The sequence below is a fragment of the Vulpes vulpes genome, chromosome 10, assembly GCF_048418805.1.
Source record: "Vulpes vulpes isolate BD-2025 chromosome 10, VulVul3, whole genome shotgun sequence".
In the NCBI taxonomy this organism is placed as follows: domain Eukaryota; kingdom Metazoa; phylum Chordata; class Mammalia; order Carnivora; family Canidae; genus Vulpes; species Vulpes vulpes.
In genome coordinates, this window is record NC_132789.1 from 60,617,357 (window position 1) to 60,634,775 (window position 17,419).

Below are 17,419 nucleotides of genomic sequence, written 5' to 3' on the forward strand. Positions count from 1 at the left end.
TGATCTAATTCCAAATTCATTACATGGCTATGCATGCTAAGTCACATATCATTAGGAATGGCTTCTGGGTGATTCAGAATAATTCATCTCTGAATAGTCATCAAGGTGATAATCAGAATAAGTTCTATAACAAAGAAAAATTAAAATTTATACCAAAAAGCTACATTAATATATTTTTTCATCATATACTCATGACTTATTTATTTTATAGCTGGAAGTCTGTACCTTTTGATCACCTTCACCCATTTTGCCTATCCCTTCCCACCCTGCACCTCTGGCAACCATCAATCTGTTCTTTTTATCTGTATGTTCATGGTTTTGGATTTTTGTTTTAGATTCTACATTGAGTGGGATCATATGGTGTTTGTCTCTCTCCATCAGACATATTTCATTCAGCATTATGTCCTCAAGGTTCATTCTTGTCGCAAATGGCAAGATTTCCTTCTTTTTAAATGGCTGACTAATTAATTACATTAATATTTTTAAAAGATCCTTCATATAAGCCAGTTATTCCCTGTATAAAATAGATATGTCAAAAGATATTAAAGTATACAGATCATATTTTATATGAGGTTGTTATATTGTTTTAACTTATCTATTCCTAAAGAAGCAACCACAAATTGAGGTAGATCTTTTATTACACTCATTCTTCGCAACCTCCCCCCAGCACCACCAAAAACTGGCAAAAGGGTCACAAAACTTTGCTGAATTTAATTTTTTATAGGACCAAATTATAAACTTTAGTCAAATTGGCTACCCTGTGTTTTTCATTTAGATTGATTGATTGATTGATTGATGAGAGAGAGAGAGAGAGAGAGAGAGAGAGTGCATGAGCACAAAGGTGGGGAGAGGGACAGAGGAAGAGGGAGAGAAAGGGAGAGTCTCAAGCTGACTCTTTGCTGAGCGGGGAGCCTGATGTGGGGACTCATCCCAGGACCCTGAGATCATGACCTAAGCTGAAATCAAGGGTTGGATTCTTAACTGAGTGAGCCACCCAAGCCCCAAATTACCCTATGTTTTTCATTTAAATGAACTAATTATCATTTATTTTGTTTTTAGTTGTATACTAGATATGATATTTTTTATGTGTTTCATGTTATGTAATCATCAAAATCTTCTGTGAAGTAGAAATAGTTATTCCCATTTTATAGTTGAGACAGGAAAAGCTTTGAGTTTAGATGGTTTATTGAGGGCTATTCTGCTACAATTGAATTTCAGTTTATAGGATGCTCAAAGCTTTGTAAGGATTGGAATCATTGCGTTTTCTTGATGTAGGTGGACATTATTATTAAAACTTATTCATACTAATAGCCTACATAATTTTTAAGTCTATTGCCCATTTTAGAATTACTTTTCTTTAACTATGTGTTTTGTGTTTAAAATATGGTCAGAAATTGGAGAAGGACAAACATTATATGGGCTCATTCATTTGGGGAATATAAAAATTAGTGAAAGGGAATAAAGGGGAAAGGAGAGAAAATGAGTGAAAATATCAGTGAGGGTGACAAAACATTGGAGACACCTAACTCTGGGAAACGAACAAGGGGTAGTGGAAAGGGAGTTGGGAGGAGGGTTGGGGTGACTGGGTGACGGGCACTGAGGGGGGCACTTGATGGGATGAGCACTGGGTGTTATGCTATAGGTTGGAAATTGAACTCCAATGAAAAATGAATAAATAAATAAATTAATTAATTAAAATAAAATAAAATATGGTCAGAAAGGAAATGATTGCATAGATTAATTCCCTAACCTTGAAGAAATGCCTTAGGACAAATATAACTAGGAGTCAGGCAAAAGATTTTAAAGTTGCTCTTACTCTGCATATAAGAAAGAAAATGCATCTAACTGGCTTCCCAGTTCTCCCCATGATAATAGAAAAAAAAGCCCCTTTAAAGATGAATAATAACCATTTGAGTTGACAGAGAGAGGTGAACACTTTCATAATTTCTTCATTAACAGGATGAAAAAATAAAAGTTCTTATAATACTCATAAACTTATTCAAAAATATATGGTCAGTGTTTTGAAAAATACTTGAATGTTTTCTAAGAAAAATTGATACTGGAATGCCTGGGTGGCTCAGTGGTTGAGCATCTGCCTTCAGCTCAGGGTGTGATCCCAGGGTCCTGGGATTGAGTCTCACATCAGGCTCCCTGTAAGGATCCTGCTTCTCCCTCAGCCTATGTCTCTGCCTTCACTCTGTGTCTCTCATGAATAAATAAATAAAATCTTAAAAAAAAAGAGAGAAAAGGAAAACTGACACTGATCAGTATTTATAGTATATATATATATATATATTATATATATGTATATATATAGTATATATAGTATATATAGCATTTTCCGTTGCTCACTGAACATTCTTCATAAGCTGGGAGCTTCTACTCTGCTATTTTGTATGTTAATTTTATGATTAAAAATTACTACCATCCATTCTTCTTTTAGTACAACATATTTCCAGTTTAATTATTGCACTAAAATTTTCTATGTTGATTTTTCTCAAAAATTGACCTTAAAATAATAAGAGACAACTAATTCATGGATAATAATTATATTGAAATGTTCATGTATATTAAAACTATATTCTAAACAATTAAAACAATATGTTTATTTTTCAGAATTTTACACTCAATGAAGTAACCAATGACTTTGACAATATGACCGTATCTGCAATAATAGATAAACTGGCAATATTCAGCTACTATACATTTTGGGTAACAGCAAGTACTTCAGTTGGAAATGGGAATAAAAGCAGTGACATAGTTGAAGTATATACAGATCAAGACAGTATGTAAACAAAAAGCATTTATTAATCTTTGATAGGATTAATTTTAAACTTTATTTCAGAACCTTTTTTCTATTTGTATGTATTGCTAGTAAAATCTGTAATTTATTTAGGAACATTTAACTAGTTATTATAGAAGTTTGAAAATGCATTTGATGTAGCTATAAAATTATTACAATGATAACAGCCTTATCTATTCATAAAAACTGCTACCATTCATGAAAACTGTCACTTTTGTTGCTTCAAAGGATGTCACAGCAATGCAGTTATAAGCTGGAAGAAGAAAGAAGTAGAAAACCACTGTTGTATATGTGGATGGGTTTTCTAATACTTAATATTCTTGTCCCTTTGCTTTAGGAACTACCTTAAAAAAATCTAGCAACTTCTTTCCATTTCAGCCTTTGAATACACATAGGTCTCTATACAGCATCTCTGTTCTTATTGTGATTTTGACTCATATGAACGAAATACCTTTACTTTATTAACCTCAGAAGTTTCTTCTATGCAGCTTCAGCAGTATCCTGTTTGTGCTGAGTATTCAGAAAAACATAATGATTGAAGTACTTGATGTTTTTTTAGGTTTCAGCTTCAGGAATACAGTGATGCATAAATCATTGCCTATTTCTTCTTCTTGTTTCTAGTGTCTATTTATTTCTTAAAGACTAGTCTCATATTGAGAAATGATATTGACCTAAACTTCTGCTGAGAGTAAGATTCCATGTTTATTGTCTTAAGATTGTAAACCGACAGACACTAAAAGTGGGAGTAAATGCTTTCCTTGTTAGAACAACCTTTTGGATAGTTTACACATTGAGCAACAGAATAAGATACGAAAAAAATACGTGAAAACATGTGCTTGCAGAGTCTCTAGCAAAGTGTTTCAGTGCAGTATGTGGTCAGTGTCATTTCAGACATTCTGTAAATGCAGATCTCTCCCCATATTTTCACCAATCTATAAATTTTATCAGTGACTCTTACAGCACCACATAAACACTGTGCACTGTTCCAGGTGAGAAGTCCTAGATGTGGTATATGTTTAATAAATATAATCTTTAGAAGAAAGAAAATTAAACTATTGTTGGAACAATATAAATTATCAAATATTTAAATATCTGAGTATATAAACACAGTCATACATGTATATATATACACAGATTATCTCCATATTGTAGGAAAGAAAAGACAAGAGAATACTATATAAAACAATTCTCACACATATTAAAGATGACAGGGTTTTTTATATTTTGAATCATTTTTAATATAATTACTTTGTAATGTTATTTTATAATAGGTGGTATTTACTATATCTGCATTTAAAAAACATAAGAGCTGATAGTGTTAAAGATGCCATTTCAACAATTACCCTCGGTTTGTGAATCTACTTAAATTTTACTTAGGGTGACTGATAATTTTTATATTTTGCACATTACCTACCATAGTACCTGAAGGGTTTGTTGGAAACCTAACTTACGAGTCCATTTCGTCAACTGCAATAAACGTAAGCTGGAGCCCACCATCTCAACCAAATGGTCTAGTCTTCTACTATGTTTCTCTGAGCTTACAGCAGACTCCTCGCCACGTGAGACCACTTCTCGTTACGTATGAGAGAAGCATGTATTTTGATAATCTGGAAAAATATGCTGATTACATATTAAAAATCACTCCATCAACAGAAAAGGGATTCTCTGATACCTATACTGCCCAGCTACACATCAAAACTGAGGAAGATGGTAGGCTGGACCCTTTTATTGCCTTTTAAGCAGATTGTTGCTGTTCTCTTATTTATATTGCTTTCTGATAGATAACATTATTCTTATAATTATATAGAATCTGTTGTTTCTCAAATAATTAGCCTTTCAATAAACATACTTAGAGTTTTTTAAATTAAAATAATTATCTGCTAATAAAATTAAGCCCCATGATTATCAAGACCTCTTCTTTTTAATGCTAATTCAATTTTTTTTCATTTAATATTCTTTTTTTCTTTTATAGTCCCAGAAACTTCACCAATAATCAACACTTTTAAAAACCTTTCCTCTACCTCAGTTCTTTTATCCTGGGATCCCCCAGTAAAGCCAAATGGTGCAATAATAAGTTATGATTTAACTTTACAAGGACCAAATGAAAATTATTCTTTCATTACCTCTGATAACTATCTAATATTGGAAGAGCTTTCACCATTTACATTATATAGTTTTTTTGCTGCTGCAAGAACTGTAAAAGGACTTGGTCCTTCCAGTACTCTTTTCTTTTACACAGATGAGTCAGGTAAGCCCGAATCCATACCTCTTCAAATGATTTCACTGTTGCAGCTCTGTCTTTTTAAGGAACAGCATGGAAATTGAAAGGATATTCAATTATCTATTTGTAACAGGCTTACAGCTATTCATCTACTTTGCTGATTTTTTTTTTTTTTTTTTTTTTTAGTTCAAGCTTCAGAATGAAGTGCTTGTTTAAAACTTCTTTGGAACTACTGAGTTCCAAGTATAATAATGTAATTACTGATGCTATTTATTTCTGAAGTTAAAACATGATCATTTTAGAAATATTTCCTAACTAGTATCTTCAAGAAGCTAAAGTCAAAATGATATTTTTATGCTAAAAATGTTATGAATATGTTTTATAATGTGTTTTCCTGCAGTGCCTTTAGCACCTCCTCAAAATTTGACTTTAGTCAACTATACTTCAGACTTTGTATGGCTGAAATGGAACCCAAGTCCTGTTCCAGGCGGTCTTGTTAAAATATATAGTTTAAAAATTCATGAACATGAAACTGATACTGTATTTTATAAGGTAGGTTGATTATAATAGTATCTGTTAATTTCAAAAATTCTAAAATTGAATTAAAATCTTTTGACTTGCAGGGGAAAAGGGATAGCTTTAAATTAAACAAGGATCATCTTTTTAAATAATCTTTTTTCCCTACAATTTAAGGATGTTTTTGGAAAACACAGAAAGCATTTGTCAGATATGGAAGCTGAATGCTTTGCAGAGCAATTTACTTAGAATTCACAACTTCTAGATACAAGTTAAGAAATAATTGCATGATTTTGTTAATGCTGGAAAGTATATGGCAATTTTATTCAGACTATTTAAAAACTGTTATTATCTTACATGCAATATATTTCTATTTATTGTTAAGATAGATAACAAGTGAATGTTTTTAACTTTTTCAGAAAAGATTTATACTGGACTACTGGACATCTTCCCTGATAGAATATAATCCCACACTAATTGGTCTCTTAATATATATCATTATTATTTTCTTTTCAATGCTAATTAGTCTGCAACACTAAATAACCTTTTCCTCCTCCATTTTTAGGTTCCAGAATCAGTGAAAAATATCCAAAGAACTGATATAACAAAGAATCTCAGATATAGTTGTATGATTTCTAGCATTTAGTTGCCAAAATATGTTTTATCATTGGCATTTATTTAAGAAAATATTTTTATTTTTTTCCAAAGGCAAATGAAGTACTGGAATGCTCTTCTTTAGTTACATCAAGAAGAGTGAAAAACTCTGCAGGTTAACATTGTTCCCCGATATTATATGCATTACAATTTATTGCTGATGGTAAATCATTTTCATGGCGTAGGTAGCTTACAAAGTGAATAGTAAAAAGCAAAAGCAACTGTTAAGGTTATGTCGTAAAGAACACTGGCTTTCTTTCCTGAAATCAAGATATTATCTTAAAATCTGATAGGCTGAGTAGAATTTGAATTCTTCTACTCCGTAAATGTGAAATATCTTCCCCAGAAGTGTGAAATTCTGTTAATGATGCTAAGTCTCTAGCCCTCTAATATCTATCCTCAGTCTAATCTTAACATCTTTCCATTTCTTGTTTGTTTTATCTGTATGGGTCACTGGGAAATGGACATCAAAAAGGAAAATGCAATCATTTTCTTACTGCAATCACATTTTGAGACTTAATGTGCTACATTATGGCAGTTACTTCACCTCTTCTGACTGAGCTTCTTCAAGTGCAAAAGGGGAGCTATAAAGATTGCATACATTAAAAAGTGAGGATTATAAGGGGAAAATCTGTATCCAGCATTTAGAATAATCTTTAGCACATGATAAATGTGTTAGCTTCGTTGTCATTGAACTCAGTTTAAAAGATTTAAAAAAAAAAATCCATCCAGCATTGTCTTGGCACTAAGTATGAAAGGATGGTATACCTTTACTTGAATATGAGAATAAGTTTTATTCTAAGATTTTTTAGATATCTTGATTTTTCAGTAGAAATGCTATAATTAAAATTGTGCTTGTAGCAAACATATAATCTTAATACCATAAAGTATTAAATTTACAACTTGTAAGGTATAGTTTTTCTCTAAAATTTACTACATATAGTTACTCCTTTTTACATTCGTTTTCTCTTCTGTCGATTTTCATAGTATTCTTTTCTTTTTTTTAGTATTTATTTTTAAGAGAGAGTACATGTGCCTGAGCGTGAGGAGAGGGGAAGAAACAGACCCCCTGCTGAGGTGGAGCCCGGGCTCAATCTCAGGACCCTGAGATCATGACCTAAGCAAAAACCAAAAGTCAGCGCTTAACTGACTGAGCCCCCTAGGCACTCTTTCAGAGTCTCATTTTTAAGTTCCTTTACCCCTACTTCATGCCTCCTTTTTTTTCCTGAGTTGATTTTCCTACTTTCCTTTCTAGTCTCCTTCTACCTCTTTCTACTTCTTTTTCTTTTTACCTTTTTATCTTTTTAAAATTATATGTGGGTTTATGGAAGCAGAATATTTCCAAAACCACCTCAAATGTTCCCATCGTCACAGTCAATTCAATGTGATCGAGATCAGTGAAATCCAAGTCTACTCATAACTTGGGTCATTCACATATATGAAGAGAAATTGTTTATTCAGTAAAAAGTTCTGTTTAAATGTTTAGAAATATTCCTCACTCATGTCTCCCTCTTACAATTTACTCATGTAAGTCACTATCCAGTAAACTGCTCACTTTTTTATTATAATCTCAGTCATTTCTCTGGGTAAGCCCTTCCTAATCCAAATTAAAATTTACCTGAGTTGTGTTTAATTTCTTCTCGGTAAACATTTGTTTAGAGATTTCTTAAAAAAAAAAAAAAGATTTTATTTACTTACTCGTTAAGAGACACAGAGGGAGATGCAGGCTCCCTGCAGGGAACCTGATGCTGAACTCAATCTCGGGACTCCAGGATCAAAAATCTGAAAGAATGTACTTCACAATAACAATAGTACTTTCTCTAAAAATTGGCATCATGGGTAAATATTTCCTTTAAGTTCTTTCTTTGTGACACTTAGTAGTGATTCATGATTACTTTTGTGAACAGGGAAGAAAGAAAGATAATTTCAAAAGGGGGAAAAAGATTTATTAGCTATGGCACTCTTTACAAATCTATGTCAGTTTTTCCCAATAGTTGACAGCAGATGCTCAACCACTGAGACAGCCAGGTGTCACTGTGTAAAGATTTCTTTGATTCATATAAAAATTCCTTGATGACAGGAACCATATACCTCTTATATATGTATCTTTAAAATCTCCTGATTATCTAACACCATGCTTTATAAATAATAAGCATGAAAGAATGACAGAAAATACTGTAGTATGGTGAGTCCCTACAGTATACAAATGACTTGGAATATTAATTTGAAATATGATTTAATTTAAAATGTGATTAAACCGTAAGTGGCCTGTGAGTATTCTTGATAAGTTTCTATTACTGAGATGTTTAATAAAGAAATCAAAGTGGTTTGTATTTTGGATCGGATAATATGCGGTATTTTAAAAATTATACCATCATAGGAGGTTGTCTTCTCTTTCCATAAGGATAATAGATTAGTTTTAACTAATGTCTCAGTTTTGACAACTGTCTTTAAATGAAGACTTTATACTTAATGGTAAGTTTTTCTATGAGAAAGCATATCTTTCCTTGAGCAGCTGTAGCTATTCATTTTTTTCATTTTCCTAAGAGATTGGGTAAAATTAGAAATTTAGGAGTGGTCTGAGAAAACTTGTAATTTAAGCTTCATGAGAGTAGGGGTTTTGTTTTATCAACTGTATATTCCCAATGCCTGGCATGAAGTAGCTGACAAATAAATTAATTTACATAGAATGTTACCGAGTATTAAACAATGACTAGATGAATTCAAGGAAAATCGAATATTGCTGACTACACGTAAGTTTGATTTAAATTGGGCACTCCAATTTTTGAAAATTTAAAGGAAGTAATAAGCGTATTAATCCAAGCACGTGTTAGGGAGACAAAATTAAAACAAAATACTCTAGTGTTAAAAAGGAAATTAAAAACATGGCCATTATGAGATTCTTCAGGGTTGAGAGAGTGCCTAGTTCATCCTAGATCATCATCTGAGAACACCCTGTGGCACACACACACACACACACACAAATGTTTAATGTATGTTTTAACTGAAAATACACTTATTAAACGTAGAATGCATAACTTCAATATAATAAAATGTTTCTTCTAGTTAACAAATTTTTAGTGATGTATCGTGACAAATAATTTTTTTCTGCTTTTCAGAATATTTCAGGTGTTCAAACTGAAGCCCAACTTTTTGGACTGGAACCAGTCAGCACTTATTCTATCAGCGTATCTGCCTTTACAAAAGTCGGAAATGGCAATCAATTTAGTAATGTAGTAAAATTCACAACTCAAGAATCAGGTGAGACACAAGTTTTTGATCCTAAAATGTTTCAGTTTGTATTGAACACTTTCCTCTTCTTTTTGGTTTATGTGATAAAGGATTATTATTTAATAATGCTTTTAAAGAGAAGTTGAATTTCAGTGCTTTAACAGTAGGCTGGAAGCAAATATATATATATTTGCATGAAGTTTTTCCTTTTGAACTCAGGACATTGAAATAAAGGAATAGTTTAGGAACAGAGCAGTTTTCTAGATATCTGTGAAAATTACCTAATTTTTTTTATAAAAAAATTTTATTTAAATTCCAGTTAGTTAACATACAGTGTGATATTAGTTTCAAGTGTGTGTACAGTAAGGTGATTCAGTACTTCTGTACATCACCTTGTGCTCATCTCAAGTGCCCTCCTTAATCCCCATCCCCCATTTAATCCATCCCCCATTTAACCCATCCCCCACACACTTCCCCTCTGCTAACCCTCAGTTCTCTATAAGTAAGAGTCTGTTTCTTGCTTTGCTTCTCTCCCCATTTTTATTTCCCTCTGCTTATTTGTTTTGTTTCTTAAATTCTCAGTATCAACTGAGACAGCTAGGGTTAAGGGAAGGAGGAGAAACAAGCCAGTAGTTACTTTTAACAAGTTGTTTTATATTTCCATGAAGTGATACTGATGTTTTTTTTAAGAAGATGTATTGTGACACATGAGGGCCACTGGTCATTATGTAAGCTTCACTTTCCTATAGGCCATTTGTAACATGTGGAGGGGATTATGAAGACTATGAAATACTCCTGATCTAATTAAACAGCTTACCTACATGTCACCTGTGTGCCATAGCTCCCCCTTGTTTGTGTACTGGATAGTTTTCATTTATGATCTATTTAATAGATGGCTGAGAAATGCACTTTCCTTCTCCCAACTGGACCATACATTTAAAGGCATCTCTTCCTCACTTTTTTTTTTAATCAATGATTATTGAATGAGCACAAGATCTTGCTCTAGTTATCTTTTCTCTGTACCTTGAGATGTATTTTCTCTTGCCTTAATGAATCTCTAAATTGAAACTGGAGAGCACTTATTGATACATTAATCATTTTTGCATGCATTTGTGAATATCTGAGACTTTTTTCCATAGCATTCCTGTAAGACAGGCTAAGAAAACAGTATTTATTGTGGATAAAAGTACATGCTTTGAAGTCAGAGTGTCTGTGTTTGAATCCAAGCTCCATGACTTAGTAGCTATATAACTGCAAAGACTCATGACTCCTCTGAGCCTCTATGTTCTTAACTGAAAAGAAACACATATTAGCAGTAGCCACCTATAAGGTTGTTGTGGAAAATATTTGAAAAGATCCACATAAAGCTCCTATTAGTATGTTGGATGCACATTTAGTGCTCAAAAAAGAAAATATTACTGTTACCCCATTCTCCTTTACAGATGAAGAAACCATGATTCAGGAAGTTTAGATTTAAAAGGTCTGAAAAAATCAGTGAAGAAGTTGAACTAGCACTTCAGTTTCTGACCTCTAGTGAAGGGTGGACATGACTATAGGAAATGGGTGTATTTTAAATGATAATTTATATACAAATGCTAAACCTATAAAGAAGAAAAGCATTTTAACAATTTACACATATATCAGTTTAGTAAAAATCAAGGCTAATCTTGTAGACAGTAATCCAATAAATATTTTTATCAATAAAATAAAATTACTGCATAAAATTCTATGCCTTGATTGCTTTAATAGTTTTTTTTCAACTTAAAGGTTAAATATCAGCTGGTTGATTTTCAATTTACAGAATCAGTGAAACAGTCACAAAAATCTTTTTTTATAAACTCAAGCAAAGTATCAACTGCTTCTTAAATTATTTTATGAAAATATTATTATATGTTTTTGAAAATAAGGAAGCAAATAATATTTAATTGCCAGAACCCTAGAGCATTTGAGAAATGGTCTTTTCTTTAATTTTAAATGCCACAGATTCCTTAAGCAGTCTCCTTCAGTTCTGACGCCTTTACTTTACAGAGGAAGAATTTGTAAAGATAAATTTAGGTCAGAGGAGAGAACTTTAGACAAATCAAAGATTAACTCGAGTATTATTTAAATAACTATGTTTTGCATAATGACAGCAAGTTGTTTCACTACTTGTTTATCATCCACAAATTGACTATATGCATATTTACCTTCTAGCATCCTGTTTTTACTAAATTAGGAAAAGCTATGCTGACATTAGGGGATGTTAACTAACTGGACATTTCCGTGGGAAGTAGCCAATCTCTCCAATCTGCAGTCACTTTTGTGTGTGGTGCCAGGTACACCAGATATAGTAGACCTTTGAAAAATTGGGTTACTTCCAAGTAAATTCATGGAAGTTCTAGGAAAAACACTGGAACTGAATTAGAACCTGGGACTGATTTAAATATTCCCTCCAATGATTTTTAAAAAGACACTGAGAGATCAGTTCTTCACAATTTTTCCAAAGAAGCCTACCAGTTGTAAAAACAAGATCCCTAAATTGATTGCAAGTTTCCTAGTACTGTTGTTGCGGGAATTCTCCGCCTTTAGCACTCATGGTTCTTGGTCATGCCTCTTTTGAAGAATGAAGAGATGGACCAGATGAAGGGTGGTGGGCAGTAAAGCAGTTTATTGAGCAATAGTACAAAGCTCCAGGAGAGGGAGGGGACCCGAGAGGATTGCCCTCAAGGTTTCTAAGTTTAGGGTTTTTTTATGAGCTCTTTTGCAGAACTATCTTAAGCAACCAGGGTGTGCCGAGTTGTGCCAACCAGGGCTTTGATCACAGTCTACCTATTAGGTTAATATCAATGTGCTGATGGTGTTTTTTTGCCTGGTATCTGGGGGCTTATGTCTTAACTGCCCCTTGCCCATAATATTGACAAATGCTTTGTGGTTGTCTTATTCTACGATGTTTTGCAGAAGCCATTTCTGCAAAGGCTGCAAAGCAGAAAGTTAGTGTGTTCCTATCCAAGCTGCAAAACTGGATGTTGGTGCTGTTTTATCTTAGCTGGCCCTGACTACCTAACTCCAAACACGGTTAGGCCCAGATATACCACATCATGGAGGTACCTACATCTACGTCTTGCATTAAAAGGTTCCATAGAAAAAGTATTGGTAAGACTGCTCCTTTCTGGTTAAGAGAGAAAATGAGTAGGCTACAACCACTGCCTGAGTTTGAGGCTGTCCAGTTAGCTACTTTTCAGGATTTGAGGTTGATAGGTGCTTGGGCCCTAGGAAAATATTCAGTGATTGTCTCAGTATTGTAAGGATTAACATAATAGCCTAGAAAATGAGCCAACTGCCATTTGATTTAGTTTATGTCAACTTATTGAGCACACATTGCAAGGCTGTCATATTAAATTTTTATTTGGTCTCAACTCCTTAACATGATTTTATCTAGCAATCACACATTGAAATCATTTACTAGATGTATGTAAATTTTAACTTTGGGCATTTGTTTGTCTTTTAAGTTCCAGATGTTGTACAGAACATACAGTGTATGGCAACTAGCTGGCGATCAGCTTTAGTGAAGTGGGATCCACCAAAAAAGGCAAATGGAATAATTACACATTATCTGGTAACAGTTGAAAGGAATTCTACAAAAGTCTCTCCCCAAAATCATATGTATACTTTCATGAAACTTCTTGCCAATACCTCATATGTCTTTAAAATAAGAGCTTCAACCTCAGCAGGTGAAGGTGATGAAAAAACATGCAACATCAGCACACTACCCGAAGCAGGTAACTATTGTGAAACATATAATTAATCTGAAACAGGTAATTTACCTGAAAGAGGTACCTAACCTGAAACAAGTCATTGTTTGTGCCCTGTGTCAGACATTTGTCCATACCATCCGTAATCTTTTCTCTTTCACATTTTTATTTAAATTCCAGTTAACAGTCAATGTAATATTAGTTTTAGTTGTAGAATTCAGTGATTCATCATTTACATGCAACACCCGGTGCTCATCACAAGTGCTCTCCTTAATAACCCATCATCCATTTAATCTATACCCCTGCCCGCCTCCCTCCCAGCAACCCTCAGTTTGGTCTCTATAATCAATAGTTTGTTTTCTGGTTTGCCTCTCTCTCTCTCTTTTCTTTTTTTTCTCCTCTGTTAATCTAGGGTTTTTTGTTTTTGTTTTTTTTTTTTAGGATTTTATTTATTTGAGAGAGAGAGAGAGAGAGAGAGAGAAAGAGAGCTGGGAAAGGGGCAGAGGGAGAAGGAGAAGCAGGCTCCCTGCTGAGCAGGGACCCTGACATGGGGCTCCATCCCAGGACCCCTGGACTATGACCCAAGCAAGCTGAGGGCAGCCACTTAACCGACTGAGCCACCCAGGGTCCCCTGTTCATCTGTTTTGTTTCTTAAATTTCACATATGAGTGAATTCATATGGTATTTGTCCTTATGGCACATTTATCTAATGATATGGAAGAAATATTTAAAAATGTAACACACACATTTTTATGACATGTGTTACCTGAGTACCAGCCATGTAGTACATTGACCCCTCTCCACAACATTAGGAGGTTAAAAGGAGGAAAAAAGAGAAAATCTGCTCTACTGTGTTTCCACAAATATGTATTTCTTATTATCCAAATTGAGTTTATCAAATTATGCTTTATCATAATTTAAAATATGGAATAAACATGTAAGCATTTTGATATTTATCCCTTTTTTGATTTTTCTTTTTTTAATTAAGTTCAATTATCCAACATATAGTACATAATTAGTTTCAGATGTAGAGTTCAGTAGTTCATCAGTTGCATAGAATATCCAGTGCTCATTACATCAAGTGCCCTCCTTAATGCCTATCACCCAGTTACCCCATCCCCCACCCACCTCCCCTCCAGCAACCCTTAGTTTGTTTCCTATAGTTAAGTCTCTCAGTTTGTCTCCCTCTCTGATTTCTTCCCATTTTCCCTCCTTTTCCCTATAATCCTCTGCACTGTTTTTTATATTCCACATATGCCTGAAACCATATTATAATTCTTTCTCTGATTGACTTATTTCCCTCAGCATAATACCCTCCAGTTCCATCCACATTGATGTAAATGGTAAGATTTCATCCTTTCTGATGGCTGAGTAATATTCCATATATATATATATTCATGGATATATATTATATATATATTATATTATATGCATATTATACGTCAACAGCTGGATGGATAAAGAAGATGTAATATATATATGTGTGTGTATGTGTATATATATATATATATATATATATATATATATATATACACACACACATCTTGGCTCTTTCCACAGTTTGGCTATTGTAAACATTGCTGCTATAAACATTGCTGCTGATACAGTTTTTTTTTTTTTTTAATTTTTATTTATGATAGTTACAGAGAGAGAGAGAGAGAGAGGCAGAGACGCAGGCAGAGGGAGAAGCAGGCTCCATGCACCGGGAGCCCGATGCGGGATTCGATCCCGGGTCTCCAGGATCGCGCCCTGGGCCAAAGGCAAGCGCCAAACCGCTGCGCCACCCAGGGATCCCTGCTGATACAGTTTTAATCACTACATTTGTATCTTTGGGATAAATACCTAGTGGTACAGTTGCTGGGTTGTAGGGTAGCTCTATTTTTAACTTCTTGAGGAACCTCCATACTGTTTCCAGAGTGGCTGCACCAGCTTGTATTCCCACCAGCAGTGCAAGAGGGCTCCCCTTTCTCTGCATCCTCACCAACATTTGTTGTTTCCTGACTTGTCAATTTTAGCCATTCTGATGGGTGTGAGGTGGGTATCTCATTTTTTACTTAATTGATTTTATAGAATTCTATATGCTTTCCTGAATTCCATAGCTGCCAAACTCTTTCATATATTCCTTTTCCTATATATCAGCCCTTATCTTGTATATTATTTGAACAAATACATCCAGTTCACTAAGCTCTAGTCCACAAAGAAGAAACCTCTTGCCCTCTCTGACACTGGTCTGACCTACGTCATAATCTCCTTCATCCTTCTACCTTCTCCAGTATTGTACCTGCTTATAAACATAAGTCCGATTCCTTCCTGATCCTTCTACCTTCTCCAGTATTGTACCTGCTTATAAACATAAGTCTGATTCCTTCCTGATGATGCCACTTCCCCAGAAGTCCTCTCTAATAGGGGCTGTGGGTAATAGCATAATTGTTTACTTCTGGCACATCCAGATCTGTTACCTTGGAAACATCTTTTAATTCCTTCCTCCTTTTGAAATCAGCATCACCCAATTTTACTCTACTTCTCTGTCCTTGAGGTAGTAAACCACAGAGCTTTGAGACATGGTGTACCTTCTCCCTGGTTTCCGCATCCTAATCAGCACCCTTTTCTTCTTATGCTTCTGATGCAACACTTCTTTAGACTCCAGTGGTCTCCATGTTCAGCTGGAATGAATGCTTTTCAGCAACACCTATCTCTTGCTCCTTCTATCTCAAACCATGCCATTGTGACTCATCTTCCAGGGGCTTCCCAACTCTGAGAGGATTTCACTGTTTTCATCAGAGACTGGCTGATGAACAGTGGTATTAAAAAAAAACAAACAAACAGAAATGGTTTACCTATATTAGCTATAAATTTGCCTTTTCTAACTCTCCTAGCTGCCCCATAATCTTCTATATATCCTTTGTTTATACTTTGTCAATTTTCCATAGGAGAATCCTGCTTTCATTTTGAACAGTATCATCTGTAAATGATGTGACTATTCATTTTATTAAAATCAGTGATCCTGACTTGACCTCCTTCAAAATTTAAAGATTTTAAATCTTTATTTATGCTCTCAAGATAGCTTCTCAAGGACATCATTACCTTCCTCTTTTCAGGAATCTAGCTTCTTATGTTTGTTTCAATATCATATGTTTTCTAGAACATTACTCCATCAGTTCATTCTACTTTCTCCTGCATTTTCTCTCTCTCTCTCTCTCTCTCTCTTTCTCTCACAAACACACACACACACACACACACGCACGCACACACTCACACAAATGCACATCGGTAAATTGTTAGAAAATTTCAGTTGAAGAACTAGTTCGTGTATCAATCCTAACATGTAGATTTGGGTACTTGAAGCATAGAGATAAGAATGAAAGGCACAAACTGAAGGAGATGGCCCAGGATACTCCAAATGTTTTACTTTTTCTTGTCTAGAAAATGCACCCCAGAATTGATCACCAATGAAAATCTGGCTTCTATTTAGCTTTTCATTCTTATGCTTCTCTACTGCATTTCCTCATTTAGCTGATGCCTCTAGCCAAATGTCATTTTTTCAGTACATTAGATTTCATGTGTTCAAGTCAAAGAACATTTATTAAACTGTTGCTACTTGCTATGGGTAATAATTGATTAGATTCTCTGTTTTTAAACCTACTCAACACTTTCTCATGATCAAATTGCTTTGCTCCCTGAAGCTATATTGTCCTTTTCCTTTTCTATGTCACACAAAATTGTATTCATTCTTAAAAGCCCAATTTTAGTGTGTGTGTATGTGTGTGTGTGTGTGTGTGTGTGTGTGTGTGTGTGTGTCTGTGTGTTTTAAATTCTTCAATGGCAGGCTAAGCTTTAAAGCCACAGATTCCTGGACTTCACTCCAGACTTGCTGAATCATAGCCTCAAGAGGTGATGCCCAGGTCTGTACTTTTAAGCATCTCTCTAGGTGATCTGATTCTCTGTAAATTTTGGGAAGTACTGGAGTAGATTACCCATGAGCTTTGATGGTGATAGCAGTGAGAATAAGCATTATCAGAAATCTCTAGAAAGGAGTGATAGGCATTTCCCTAGTAGGTAGGGAGCAGACCATTGCTATTCAGAGTCTGGCAGAAGGAAATATGGTCAAATCCAGGCAGATGGTCTGCATCAGGTGGTCTAGGATGAGGTAAAATAGCCTTGTCATTGGACAGAAGTTTAGTCTCAGAGAACTGGACAAAAAGGACAGGCCAACAATTCTGAGATAAATGAGAGGTTCAAGACCGAAAACAAGGCAGAAGACTC

The 17,419-nt window shown here is 34.4% G+C and overlaps 1 protein-coding gene across 1 annotated transcript in view; it reads left to right on the forward strand.

The window, feature by feature from the left end:
- PTPRQ (protein tyrosine phosphatase receptor type Q) overlaps positions 1 to 17,419 on the forward strand; it is a 192,385-nt gene that overhangs the window by 66,439 nt on the left and 108,527 nt on the right. Inside the window, exons 20-25 of the mRNA XM_072724451.1 lie at positions 2,617 to 2,785; positions 4,223 to 4,513; positions 4,776 to 5,051; positions 5,425 to 5,576; positions 9,314 to 9,455; positions 12,914 to 13,183. Of these exons, the coding sequence (XP_072580552.1) occupies positions 2,617 to 2,785; positions 4,223 to 4,513; positions 4,776 to 5,051; positions 5,425 to 5,576; positions 9,314 to 9,455; positions 12,914 to 13,183 (1,300 nt within the window). The remainder of the gene's footprint in view (positions 1 to 2,616; positions 2,786 to 4,222; positions 4,514 to 4,775; positions 5,052 to 5,424; positions 5,577 to 9,313; positions 9,456 to 12,913; positions 13,184 to 17,419) is intronic.